The following is a 14,526-nucleotide window of genomic DNA, read 5'->3' as shown; positions in this document are numbered from 1 at the left end:
GTTTTTAAATTTAAAAACCGACTATATTTGGTTTGGTTTTGGTTTCAAGTCTAAAAAAAATCGAAAAACCCGAACCAAACCGACTTTATATATACATATTTTAAAAATTAAATTTGTATATATATGTGTGTGTATTTTAATTTTTTTGTAAAAAAAATATAATTTATATTGAGTTTTTATATTTTTGATCTTGGGCCATTCTTTTGAATTATACTAAATAAAGTAAAAATAAATAAAATGTGGACTTCATACGCAGAAAAGCTACTCACAATTACAAATAGTAAAACTTTAGGTGAGTCATTCTCTATTATTAAACATGTATGAGTCAATCTTGGCTAGTAGCTACTGGCTACAATGAAATTTATAATAAGAAAATACTTTTGGAATTTATTTTCTGTTTATTCAAATAGTGACTATAAGGTATTTTAAAAACCGACAAAAACCGAAAAAACCGATAAAAACCGACAAAAACCGAATAGTAAAAACCGATATAGTTTGGTTTGGTTTAATTTGACAATTTGAAAAACTGACTCAATTGGTTTGGTTATTTTTTAAATAAAACCGATCCAAACTGAACCGTGAGCACCCCTAATCTCTAGTACCTGTCGCTGCATCATGAAATGATGCAGGCTAAATGGCATCAGTACATGAAATGTACGAGTATGTAAAATGGCCGAGTGAAACAACATCAGAAGAAACCAAATCAACTCGGAATCTCAACTCAAGAGAAATAACAATTCAATCAAGTGTCCTAAGTCTAAACAAGAATATGGTTTAGACAGGACCAACCACATACCATTCAACTCAATCCGACTCAGAGTACTATTAAGACTTATATGGGAGTTTCTCTTATCCGACAACCACCAATTATGAGCTAGTGAAAGTACAACAAGCCGACGTTGTTGCCGCATCCGTTCATACTTTGCCAGGGTATGAACAAATCAACCAATCATGGATCCAATCCAACTAAGTCCTATAATGTCAGGACAATAAATTTGGGGAAGCATCCGACTTTAATGGTTCAATCCCCTCCTACGTTTGGCAACGTAGTTATTGGGTTCGAGCATGGACTATACTCTTGCCCAATTCGGTGCTCGATACTCCTCCCAAGACTCAATGCTCATAAAACTCCATCCAATCAACTCAATCAAAACATATCGACAAGTCTCATTACAACCTTGTCAACTCATCAACTCTATCACAATCAAACCACTCCCAATCATACAATCCGATCAATCTCAATCATATTTTTCAAAGTAAATTTAAATGCACATTTATAGCAACATGCAAACATAACCAAACATTTCCTCTATCCATTTAATCAATCTTTGATACTCAACACCATTTCAAGGCTTTAAATCAACAATTTAAGATAAGCAACGTTATTAGGAAAATAACATTTCTTTATCAAAATCAACATAGTTTGGAAATTAACAAAATATGCTAGACACCTCATCTCAATCAACTCATAACAACATGTAGCATATGACTTTCTTGACTCCACAACATCATCATAAAGGGAATTAGGATAATAGATGAAAAAGGACCTAGTTGGACATACCTCTACCAATAAACTTCATTCTTATGGACAATAAATCAAAAGAAGATGTAGGGCACATGGGTGGACTCAACCCATGTTTTGATTAGCCTTACATACCTTAGAATAGATTCTTGAAGAAACCTTGTTGTTGGGTCTTCAATGGCAACTTGAATCTTGAAGCTCTTGCAACAAATCTTTGTTAGAAATGGAGAAGAAGAAGGAGAGAGAGAGAGACTTCTAGGGCTTTTAGAGAGAGAGTGTGGCTGAAAATTATGTTCCCAAATGCTCAAGGATGATACATATATAATTTGGGAAAATTCCCAAATTGCCCCTTCTCAAAAGTTCTGAAAATAGGCTAAAACGTTTCTGGCGCAATAGTGGCGCGTCGCACCAGGCCGATTATGCCTAAAAACCTGCACAACTTTTAGTGGCGCGCCGCGCCAAGGACTAAACTACTGAGGCATGTTTTTAGCGCGATAGTGGCGCGTCACGCCTTTACAGCGCCAAGGCCATATTTTCTGGGTTCTGGAAATTTGGCTTGAAAACCCTGCACACCTCGCAGTGGCGCGCCGCGCCAGGGGCCAAACTACTGAGGCTTGTTCCTGGCGGGATAGTGGCGCATCGCGCCACTGCGGCGCCAAGCCCAGATTTCCAGTAGTTGCAACCCCGATCTGAAATCCCTACCGTACTAGTTCGTCTTAGGATCGTCATATCTTTCGATTCCAAACTCCAAAAAATTCATTCTTGGCGGCGTTGGAAAGAAGACTCGACGACCTTTAATTTAATAGGTCGTGGGCCATCCAGATTGTCGTCTTTCAAAAGATAGGGTCGTTAGAAATTGACCTCTTATACGAACTCATCCTAAAACTTAGCCACGACGGATCTTTTGGACTTAGCTCGGTCCTAGGGGTCCTTTGTGACCCCACATCACCTCCAATACTCTTCAATTACTCAGGGACTCATCCCAACTCAAGCATGTACTTCACAATAATGAGTTCGACCCTATACGTATACAAGAAAGGTCCGAATCTTAGGGAAAATTTTTGGGGGGTGTTACAAAAACATTCAAGGATAAAATTTGAACCATATTTTCTTTTATTAGCCTTTTGTTTAATCACCATCATGAAGATGATTAAATGTGAAATCATAAATATAAATAGTCCCTTATTGGAGTATAACTTTGTAAGTAGTGTAGTTTAACTCCTTGAAAATTACAAAACTTCATCAATAGAAGGGGTAAACATGGAAAAAGATTCAAACATTTTTCTTGAACTTTGAACAATTCAACTATTTTAAATAATGAAAAAAACTCTAGAAATTTAATTAATATGGAATAAAGGGAGTATATGATATCGATATGGTATCAATAGACCGACGGGGTATCATAGATGATTAATTCATAGTAGTGATGCTGACGTCATGAGCCAAATAAGTTGGAGAAAGTGGGTAAGAGGGTAAATAGTTTGAGCCATGAATCCATTAAGGATAAATAATTTGAATTGAGTCCAATTTGAGTAAATAATTTTACAATTTGATCTATTTTGTGTATTTTTTCCCTTTAAAGTAATTCCATTTTGTAGTTTTTTTTCAACTAATATATATCACTACTGTATATATATGTATGAGAATGTATCATAAGTATAAAAAAAATGTATCATTATTGTATAAAATATGCATCCCTACAGTATGTGCATATAAAATATATCATTTTTATATAATATATGTGTATATATAATGTATAATCAATTTATATTCAACTTATACTTACTAATTATATACATATTATATAATCACGATACAATTTGAGTTCTCACAGACATTCTATCAAACATTTTACTTGCAATATTGAGTCGCCCAACCTTTCCATACATATTCATCAATTCATTTGCCCATTATATTATTTTTATAAAAAGAGAGGAGCGTGGATCATTTTGCCCAGTCTATATTTCCCAATGAAGGATATACAAAACATACAAGTAAAAAGAGTTGACGGAATATTTATACACTTTCCATTTTGTCATCAAAATTAAAAATATTTTCATTTTATTTGAAATTTATAAAGTTGGAGTTGTAGTTGTGTTTAATCATACTATTTAAAATATTTTTTAGAATTTGAATGTACTTTTTTATAAATATGATTTATACCCTTAGTTTGTAAAAACTAACAAAATAACCATTCTTAACTTTTATAACTCCACTATAATACAAATAGTGAACAACATTACTTTTAATATTGAAAGCAACCACATGAAGCAATGTTTTCAGTCTCCCATAACATTATTCAATTTATCGAGTCCCGTAAATCAAGAGGAGTTGAGGAAGAAGAAGAGTAAAGTTGGCTTTGAAAGATGTAGTGCTAGTACACGTGAGTCTTAAATTGAATCCCTAAGTTGTTGGGGTGTTGCAAGTTAAGCGTTGCTCTTATCTTATTTAATGATGTTGAACAAAATTTATTGTTATATATGGTAGATAAGATAGATGTAATCAAAATCGTGTCTAAATCTTGAAACTGTTGAGCTATATGTGTCCTGCTCAGATACCTCAATTGAAATCTTTGTAAATGGTATCTTTCGAATGATTCTCGATATAGAACTTAGCAAAAAGAATGCCCATAAATAAACTATCGAGGTGTGTTTATTTGATTGGTGATTGTAATTGATATTTTAAATTTAGTTTATGGGTAAAAAAAATTGGATGATTTTTGTAAAAAGATAAAGGAAAAAAATTCAAATATGCAATCGAACTTTGAGAAAAGGTTTATTTATGTCATCCGTTAAAAGTTTAGCTCATCTATATTATTGTCGTTTGAGAAAAGACGCATCCATGCTATTATTTATTTTGCAAAATTATTTTACCTCAACAAGACCTTAAATAACTTTTAACATTTTTCAATTGGGATTTTAGATCAAATGTACTCTTTTTTCTTTTTCTTCCTCAAGAACAAATGAAGAACATCCAAATTTCCAACCTTTTCAATTCTTCACGAAATCACCTCAAATTTTAAGTAGCTTCCCTCCGAGCTAGATTCTAAAACTCAATATCTTTTAATCTCGAATTCAACCTAACTCAACAAGACCCACTTGGATTTTTTTTCAAAGTTTCAAAATTTCAACATTCTTTAATGTAGAATTTTCTCAACAACTCCAAACCATTTGAAATTTTGAACATAAACTCAATAAACACTAAGAATCAAAGATCTAATGTCAAAAACAACAATAAAAATACGAATCAGAGTAGATTTTTGAAATTTTGGGACTAATTTCCCTTTTTGTGGAATATATTTTATAATATGAGTGATTTTTTTAACTTCACAAATGATTTAAGATTATTTTTTTAAAAAAAATTATTAATGACATGGCCAAATTTGAGGTGATTTCGTGAAAAATACATTTGATCCAAAATCCCAATTGACAGGTGTTAAAGTTGTTTGGATCTTGTTGAGATAAAAAATAATTTTGCAAAATCGGAGTTGAAAAATAATGACATGTAGGAGTCTGTTTTATTAAACGACAATGACACAGATAAATTAAACTTTTAATGGATGATATAAATAATTTTTTTCTCAAAATTCGATGACATATTTTAAAAAAATCAAAAATTAAAAAGTTGGGGTAATATTTTAAATAAAATAATAATAAAAGTGAAAAGTAAAAAGCGAAAACACCCGTCCAAAAAATCCCATTCACAACTTCAAAACCTAAACCCTTCAAAAACCCCAATGCCATTCCAGCTTCTCATCTTATCCATTTGTTCTTCAATGGCGACGATAAACATGGGAAGACTACTCTTACAGCTGCAATTAAAAATGTAGGGATGGCAGATGGGTTAGGGCGGAGTGCGGTAGAGTAAGTCTTCACCCGCTACGATTTTTTACCTGACCCACCCTTACCCATTTAGTATATTTTGAAAATTTGCCCTGCCCCGTCTTATTAATCTCTGCCCCGCCTCACCTGTTCAGGCCCTTTTTCATTTTTTTTCCTCTTTAACTTTTCATCATATAAGATTTTTTTCAATTTTTTGAAGGGATTAATACCATGTTTGGATTGACTTATTTTGAAGCAACTTATAAGTTGAAAACTGATTATAAGTTAAAAAAAATAGTTATAAGTTGTTTTCAATGTTTAAAATAAGTTCATTCAAATAAACTCAATTATTTATTGAGGCTTATTTTAAGCATAAAATGACTTTAAATCGGCCAATCAAACACTCAAAAAAAAATTGAAAACAGCTTATAAATCAATCCAAACGGCTCTAAGTTAACATTCATGATTTGCAAAAGAAAACTTGCATGCTACGTTAGATGGGAATTGACGATAAGCTTAAGGGGAAAATTAAAAGTTTTCCAAAATAAATATATGTACATATTGTAGGCATTTCGGTTAAATATTTGTGTTTAATAGTTCGACTAGATGGTTATCAATTTTTAAATATACTAAATCATTAATCAAATCAAAAAAATATTAGATGATTTGATATTTGTTTAACGGGTATCAATAAAATTTACTACTACTGATTTAAAGAGGAAAAGATCTGACATGGTGGAATATGTAAAAGAAATATGAAGGAAAAATTATGTCAAAATTCCTGTTTTTTTTAGTTTTATTCAATTTGTCCCATCACCTGCCCCGCTCCATTTCAACTTTTAATAAATTTAATTTTGCCCCGTTTGAGTCTTCCCCTGCCCTCCCCTGCCCCGCCCCACCCCGTCCTCCCCCAATTGCAATCCCTATAAAGGTTAGTCTGGTTGGACATTACGTATTTATCACTGTCTCCATTTCTTTTATATGAAAGAATTTGAAGGGGAATCGGAGATTAAAAATGTTAAATTGATTAGTGTATTATACTTGTGGCAGTGGATTAAAAGATCGTATAGAAAATGTTACATCAAAGTTTAAAGTAGAGTAAAACGGATTTGAATTCTTGAGATTTTTGAAGGCTGTATAGAAAGATATTATTTATTGAATGATGTCGAACATTTTTAGATCCCCTTTTTATATAAGCTGCCAATTGCTTGAGCCTTGATAAGCACCTGTGCGTTGTCTAAGTCCTAGCAGAAGAAGGAAAGGCCAAGGTGATTGCATTTGATGAAATCGACAAAGCCCCTAAAGAGAAAAAGAGAGGAACTAGTATTGCCGCAGTAGGGGATACTTTTCCTTCCTTAGTGGTGTGATATTTTTAATTTCGATTTGTATTTAATGCTTTGGCTGATGTTTTGTAGGCCCATGTGGAGTATGAGACAGCTAAAAAACGTTATGCTCATGTTGACTGCCCAGGATTTGACCCTCTCTTTAAAGTGAGATGCAAAACCGACCTCTATTTTCACTGCAGTGTGCTCGTTCAACATGTGTTATGTATTGCGAGTGTTAGAGTGTAAGAATATTTATTTACGGCTTGTCTGAATAGTACTCAGTTGATTGTGTATCATTTGAGAGTTTATTTCACTGACCATGAAGCCAGTAATTAAGCAATTCACCTAGTTCCCTTATGATTTAAAGTTTGTGTGAATGAGGACTGAAAATACTTAGGAAACTATAAGCTGATAAGCTCTATTCTTTTTGGGCTCGTTCGGCAGGATGTATAAGGATAGTATTGAATAGAGTGTATTAATAATGCGGGGATTAGTTCTTATTCATTGTTTGGTTTGGTGTATTCAAAAGAACATGTTTGTCTTTAACCATACTTATCCATGTATAATACTAACCATGGGTTGTTGTGTATTAGTTATACACCCTAAAATACGTATTAGTTATACATCTGACGATGAAAACACTACCGAACTGGGTATTAAATAATACCAAGTTTAATACATGTATCATTTTTTCTAATGCATCCTATCAAACGACCCCTTATAGTATTGATTATTGAATGTCTCCATTTGCTTTATTCCTGATGAAAAACTATTAAAGTAAGTAGGAAGCTCATGATATTAGATCATCTATCCTCATTTACCTTAAATATTTGACACTATTGATTGATTACCGAGTTTAAGCAATTAATTCTCACTTGTATATTATATTTGTAGGAATTAAAAATTAACCAAAACGTGGATTTGTAAAAATTTGTATGGAATTATACCATGATTAAGATGGTATAGTTATTAATACGTTTTGGGATGTTGCAAAGTAAAGAGTGTCAATTTGAATTAATGGCAGTAGTTTGTATTTGTAGAGGCTAAAATAGTGTGGCACAATAGAGACTATGTTAAAATTTTCAAGCGGTAGACATCATCCAACTTTTCTTACTAATATTGTGATAGGTAGGCGATTCATTGTGCTTCACTTTCTCTGAGTGAAAAGGTATGGTTTGGTGTGACATTTTTTTGGCTTATGCAGGAGTACTTAATGTAAAAAGCACTACTACTATGTTGTGATTTGTGAATATCAATTTCTTTTTCTTGGTGGGATCTTTTCTCGTTGTTTCACTGTTTAATGGTTCTTCAAGTGCTTTCTGCTCTCTGAACAAGAAAAGTAATGGTAGTTGGGAGCAACAGTGACAATTTGTTAGTTGGGAGCAACTTGTGAGATTATGGAAAATCTTTCTCTGAAGTGAGAGATTATTTAACTTGTTCTCCTCTGTAATATCCCTTCGTACTCATTTGGTTATACCTTATGTTGTTTCTTGTGGCAATTGATTCTTCTGTTGAAGATTAAGCTTATGAAAACTTGGTCTAGTTGCAAAATTCTGCAGTTTGAGACATAGAAGTTCCTTAACAATCCTTACCTAAAGATGAATCTGTTTGGCTCTTTGAAGCAAAAATTGACATATAACACGTTGATGAATCTGTTTGTCTCATTGGAGCAAAAATTGGCATATAACACATCCCCGGATTCAGGCAATTTTTGCTGCTTGACCTGTAAACTTTTTTTTATTGTTAAAAGTATTGTATTAATGTCAGCAACAAGTGCTGTATATATTTATAATATGGGCTAAATTACTGAATTATGTAATAAGATCGAAAAGTCAACCACGGTGTCTATCATTTGCACCAAAAAAATTAGTAAAGATATACATCTGGTATTAATGCTAATAACAGACTCCAAATTGCTCAGAAAAATTCTAGTGTTCCTAAACTGCCTTTTTATTCAATTGCTATTCACTTGCTTTAATCCGTAGACTTTTAGAGCTGCCAAAATGGATGGTGGTATTCTAGTTGTATCTGCTGCAGATGGAATTGTGCCAATATGGAATAACCCACAAAGGAATAACCATCTTCTTCTTTCCCACATGGTGGATACTCGTGAATAGACCAGAGGCATAACTGAAATGGATTATTTTTGGTGATTCTAATTTATGCTTTTTCTTATACTTTGCAGACCGGTGTACCCTCTCTTGTCAGCTTTTTAAACAAAGTTGATGCTGTTGATGATCCTGGGCAGCTGGAACTAGTTGAAAAGGAGCTTCGGGGTGCGCCAGCTTTTCCAGTACTTGCTTCAATTGTATTATTACTTGTGCAGAACCTGAAGTCCTGGTAACTGACTTGCAGCTATCATGACTTTGCTATGCTCGTTTCCTTACGTTAGATTTCCTTTCTTGCAGAACTGCTTCGTTCCTTCATGTATCCTGGTGATGAAATTCCTATCATCTGTGGTTCAGCTCTTTCTGCTTTACAGGGAACTAATGAAGAAATTGGAAAGAAAGCTATTTTAAAGTTAATGGATGCTGTAGATGAATACATTCCAGATCCAGTGCGTCAGCTTGACAAACCATTCTTAATGCCAGTGGAAGCTGTATTCTCAATTCAGGTAATCTGATATTCTAGTAGCTCATGTTTAGCCAGAGATCAGTCAAAATTACTTTTGCTCTTTTTACTTTCTTTTTGGTCCTTTGAATTCTACTTCATTTCTTATGTTTATCTCCAATTTTGAATTGGTTAGATGGTTCTACACCTCTATGCATATGGTTTTAGAACCTTAAACCAGTGCATAACGATCTAATATTTTTGGAGATTACTGAAATTGCTGGTTTGACTGGGAACTGTTCCAGACATTTGTAGGGGAAAATTCTGTACCATCTTTAGTGCTCAAAAAACCATATATTGCCTTTGTACTGTGATGCTATACCTCTTGCTTCTTATTTTAGTACAATCCTTTTGCTCTGAGAAAGGTAAAAAAAAAAAATTCGCAGCAGTCCATCTTTCAGTTCCAAAAGAGGAAAAACATCATGCTTGAACCTTGATTCTAGTGTGATACTGATCTTTTGTTGTTAATGTTTTGAAGGGACGTGAAACTGTTGCAACTAGCCGTGTTGAACAAGGAACAATAAAAGTTGGAGAAGATGTGGAGATGCAGGCTAGCTGTTACTGTATTCAGTTGTTCTATTACCTACCTTCTTTAGGTGGAGTATATTGGTTCATAACATGTTCTAGATTTCCTGTGCTAATGATCTAGACTTTGATCTACCTTTCCTATTTGTCTGTGTTGAAACCTGACGACTGCTGAAAAATATTTCTATTGCAGCAGTCCATCTTTCAATTCCAAAAGAGGGAAAAAATCATGCTTGAACCTTGATTCAGATGTGATACTGATCTTTTGCTGTTTTGAAGGGACGTGAAACTGTTGCTACTGGCCGTGTTGAACAGGGAACAATAAAAGTTGGAGAAGATGTGGAGATGCAGGTTAGTTGCTACCATATTCAGTTATTTTATTACCTACTTTCTTTAGGGTAGAATATATTGGTTCATAATGGATAACAAAATTTTAATTAAATAAGGAAAATATAATGTAGTATTTCCTTTTTTTTTTTAAACAATTTCCAATCATCTCTTTCGCTCTTTCCGTCTTTCTTCCCTGTTAGGGTTTAGGCTTTCATTCTTCTGGTCTGATCTTTATTTTTCTTCAATTTTCGTTGGTTTCTTATACAAATTTCCTTGATTTCTAGTCTAAAATTCTAATGGAAGGTAAAAAAAAAAACTCCTAGAAGAAGTGATAAGAATCGAGTTACTTGAATAAACAAGAAAATAATGCGGAAGTGCAATTATAAAGATTAAAGACAGAAATTGAAAGATATGTGAAATTCGAGAATAAAATCTCGAAATTTCAAGTAAAAGTGTTAAGAACCCTAATTTATCTTAATATTCAAAAGTAGTGGATTAAAACTAATTATGATAATAATAGAGCCAATTCTAGAACTTAGAGACAACAATTAGTATAACTAATCACCTTCTTTAATTTATGAATAGAAACCAAAAATATAAAATTAAGAATTAATCTTACCTCTTAAAGAATTGTCCTTATAAGGTTGTAAGATAAATCCATAGTCACCACACACAAAGGTGTAGAAAAGAAAAACCTCTTAAATAATATTAATCTTGTCTTTTTAAAAATAATAAAATTTATCCCTATATATAGGAAAAACCTATCCAAATAGAATGGGATTCAAATTCTACTTTTATGGAAATAATAACTAGAAAATTTTAAACTAGGACACTTTTAAACTATAAAACTTTTTTAAACTAGGAAACTTAGGCTTTAAATGTTCAACTTTTTGGGCTCTCTTTTGGGGCTTCATGTGGCACGATCTTCTTTCTTTAGGGCTTAAATTTGGACACTTCTTTCATGGTAAACATTCTTTATTTTCTATTGAAATCCGACAATTTTAATGGAGGTATGCCAACGTCGATGCTATCAAGAATTCCACGAAGTCAGATTATTGATTCAATCGGTGGTGGCTATGAAGATGTTGATGAGTCTATTCAAAAGGTGTATACAAGAAGACGAGTTGATGTTGCATCTACCTCTAAGAAAGTCATTGACAGTGATGACGATTTTGAGGATTTACCACCTCAATTTCAGTCAAAAAAAGTGAAAAATACAGTTGCTCCGGAGAAGAATACAAAGACACGAACCGCTTGCCCAAAAATATCATTCTATCAGAGAGTAGAGATCCGGTATGTCATTCTATCAATACGCTTTAATTGATATGATCTTCCATCTATTTCTGTATTTTTAGTTTGTTGTTGTTTTGGACTTGTGTGGTAGATGTTAAAGAAAAAAATTGTGGATATGATACTTTTATTATTTACATCGTATAGATTTATTCGTCTAGTGAAAGTTAGTTGGATAATTAAAAAGTTGAAGTTTAGTTTCTATTCATATGCAGGATCGTAAATACTGGAGACATCCGGATGTTGTGTATGCTACAAATAGGTGGTCGTCATTCACTAATCATGACGCCATCGAGCAAATAAAAATTTCTTTATCTGAAATACGGCTCGAATTGTTCAGGAATACTTGTTTTGGTTACTTTCTTGACCTTTCGAATGTCAACACACAACTCCAACTTATTCATTGCCTTATGAACAAGGAGTTAAAACACATTCCAGAATCTTAGGAAATTTGGGTTAATTACTGGCTTAAATTGTGTTAGCGATGGTACTTGTCAATGTTCCAGATTCTAATTGTAGGTTGTTGAGCAATTATTTTTCCGAACGAATCACTGTTCAAAAGGATCATCTTCGTGCGTTGTTTATAGCAAAAAAGTTCATAGATGATGATTCTGTTGTCTCATTGACTGTTCTGTTCTTTATTAGTGAATTTTTTGTTCTCATATGAGAAGAATGAACACTAAATTAGTAATAAAGATTTCTACCTTGTGGAAAGTGGACAATTCAACTCATATCCGTGGGGGTTAGATGTCTACAAGAAGGTTGTTGATGATGTGAGACACAAGCTTAAGTCAACCAATCAATGCTATAGGTTGGGTGTATTGCCTCTTGCCCTTTAAATTTGGATATTTGAGTGTTGTTCAAGAGTTTATGAAGGTATAGCTATTCGGGTTTTTGATTCCATTCCAAGAATCTTGAGGTGGAAAACAATTGCTGAAAATCCATGGCAAAAATATATTAGAATGGACTCTTCATGCCTATGGAAAACAAGTTATTTATACAAAATTAATACATTTTATGACATATATATAGATATTGTTTAGTTCAACTCAAGTTAATATATCTGTTTCTGTCATTATTTGAATTTCAGTTTGAAAACATAGTGGCAAGTGAAGAGGAGGTTTCTAAATTCAAGCTTCCTGAATCTCGTGATTACAATGATGGAATCTTGAAATTGAAGTCGAAAGGATCAAGCCATGGTCTAGATGTGTTGACTAATGAGGTTATAAAATTGCCAAAAGAATTTGTAAAGGTATATACAATCTTGACTTTAGGCTTTATTTTTTTTCAAAATTGTTATATTCTAATATTTGTGTTATGTTTGATTATACACTAGGCAAATGAAAATCACAAAGCCCTTGAAGAGAAGATAGATTTAGGATTTATGCAAATCAAAGAATTTGTGGTGAATTCCAACAAAAAATTATTGGAGGATATTTCTTTGTTGGTTGCTAAGAGAGATGATAGCAGTTTCTTTATTCGAAAAGTCAGGAAACCATTTAACAAAGAGGCTCGCGAGACATTTTCGGGTGGATTAGACTTCAATGGAGGTTTGTTATATTTTCAATACATCTATAATACATTTTTGTTACAGGCATAATATACTTTTAATACATAGTGCAGACTTTTACTTTATTTAGTATGATGAATTTTCAATTCCAAAAGAGGGGAAAAAAGCATGCTTGAACCTTGATTCAAATGTGATACTGATCCTTTGCTATTTTAAAGGGATGTGAAATCGTTGCTACTGGCCGTGTTGAACAGGGAACCATATAAGTTGGAGAAGATGTGGAGATGCGGGTTTAGTTGTTATCATATTCAGTTATTTTATTACCTACTTTCTTTAGGGGGAGAATATATTGGTTCATAACATGTTCTAGATTTTCTGTGCTAGTGATCTAGACTTGGATCTGCCTTTCCTATTTGTCTGTGTTGAAACCTGAGGATGAATGATGTCATAGTTAATTAATAAATATTTGGTTTGACGTAACTTATTGCTGTTATGGGTTATTGTATGTAGTCTTTCACAATGTTAGAAGTTGAGTAAATTTTGTTACATGGTATAGAAAAATCTCTTGTATTCAAGCAAAAATTTCATGAGTGAACCAAAAAGAAACTGGGAACGAGAGTGTATTCCTCAAGCACACAGTGGTTGTATATCCCTTTGAAGCACTTGTATTTCTCTCCTTCCCTAAGACAGACATATACGTGAGTTCTAATGGCACAATGTCTCATGCACTTTGATTTCTCTTCTTCTTCTCGATGTCCAATTAGAGTGCCTCCTTTACTGTACATGGCATGGCTCTTGTATTCTACTCCACCGTCTTGACTTTTCGTGTTTTCTTGTGATGAAAATGTTTCTGAATCACGTTGTCTTTTGTTGAAGCTGGTCTCCAAATTCGCCTTTTCGAGGATGGAATCAAGCTATTGAATCCAGAGGAAGAACTTGAATTACCTTCACTTACTGTTAACTACAAAGGAAGGGAGAAAAATTTCAACGCACGAGCTATTCATTTTGCAACTTGTGAAAAACTGCACTAAGGAACTCAAAACTCCATTAATGGAGCTCAATTTAGTATAGGAGGAGGAGAAGGCTTCATTAGAATGAAATGTCTCAGCATTGAGCTTTACAATTGTGCATCTATATATAGCTTCTCAGCTGAAGCAGTGTGTCACCTAAAATATCTTCCCAACAACCTCTAACTAACTAACTGACTCACTGTCATCTAACTAACTTGGGAATAGTAAAACAAACTCAATGGCACAGTAATGACTAACTGTGACTAGGCACAACGAACTCATGATGCAAGTATATATTTCAACACTCCCCCTCAAGTTGAAAGGTGCAAAATGTTAAGCACACCAAGCTTGCCTAACAAATGCTGATGTTGGACTTGTCCTAAACCCGTAGTCAAAAGATCAGCTAGTTGTTGTTGTGTAGGCACATATAATGTCTTCATTAATCCAGCTTTGAGCTTGTTTCTAGTAAAGTGACAATCTATCTCAATATGCTTAGTTCTTTCATGGAAAATGGAATTTGCTACCAATTGGATGGCAGATTTGCTATCACTCAGATCTGTGACATGCATTTGAATGGGTACAT

The 14,526-nt window shown here is 33.4% G+C and overlaps 1 protein-coding gene across 1 annotated transcript; it reads left to right on the top strand.

Moving 5' to 3' along the window:
* Positions 1-6,584: 6,584 nt before the first annotated feature.
* Positions 6,585-13,800, top strand: LOC129882862 (elongation factor Tu, mitochondrial-like). Its single transcript, XM_055957349.1, has 10 exons — positions 6,585-6,677; positions 6,759-6,833; positions 8,854-8,944; positions 9,077-9,282; positions 9,757-9,874; positions 9,997-10,154; positions 11,144-11,426; positions 12,514-12,675; positions 12,760-12,973; positions 13,152-13,800. The coding sequence occupies exons 4-6, from the start codon at positions 9,094-9,096 to the stop codon at positions 10,038-10,040; spliced, it is 351 nt and encodes a 116-aa protein (XP_055813324.1). The 5' UTR covers positions 6,585-6,677; positions 6,759-6,833; positions 8,854-8,944; positions 9,077-9,093; the 3' UTR covers positions 10,041-10,154; positions 11,144-11,426; positions 12,514-12,675; positions 12,760-12,973; positions 13,152-13,800.
* Positions 13,801-14,526: the final 726 nt, after the last annotated feature.

This window comes from Solanum dulcamara, chromosome 3, assembly GCF_947179165.1.
Source record: "Solanum dulcamara chromosome 3, daSolDulc1.2, whole genome shotgun sequence".
Classification (NCBI taxonomy): domain Eukaryota; kingdom Viridiplantae; phylum Streptophyta; class Magnoliopsida; order Solanales; family Solanaceae; genus Solanum; species Solanum dulcamara.
The sequence above is the reverse complement of the archived record's forward strand: the minus strand, read 5'-3'. Positions and strand labels throughout refer to the sequence as shown.

Excerpts from the sequence above, each read along its gene's own strand:
- LOC129882862 (XM_055957349.1), top strand. The coding sequence starts at position 9,094 with ATGTATCCTGGTGATGAAATTCCTATCATCTGTGGTTCAGCTCTTTCT. Across the intron at positions 9,283-9,756 it reads AAGCTGTATTCTCAATTCAG|GGACGTGAAACTGTTGCAAC; the intron begins GTAATCTGATAT and ends AATGTTTTGAAG. Across the intron at positions 9,875-9,996 it reads CTATTACCTACCTTCTTTAG|CAGTCCATCTTTCAATTCCA; the intron begins GTGGAGTATATT and ends TTTCTATTGCAG.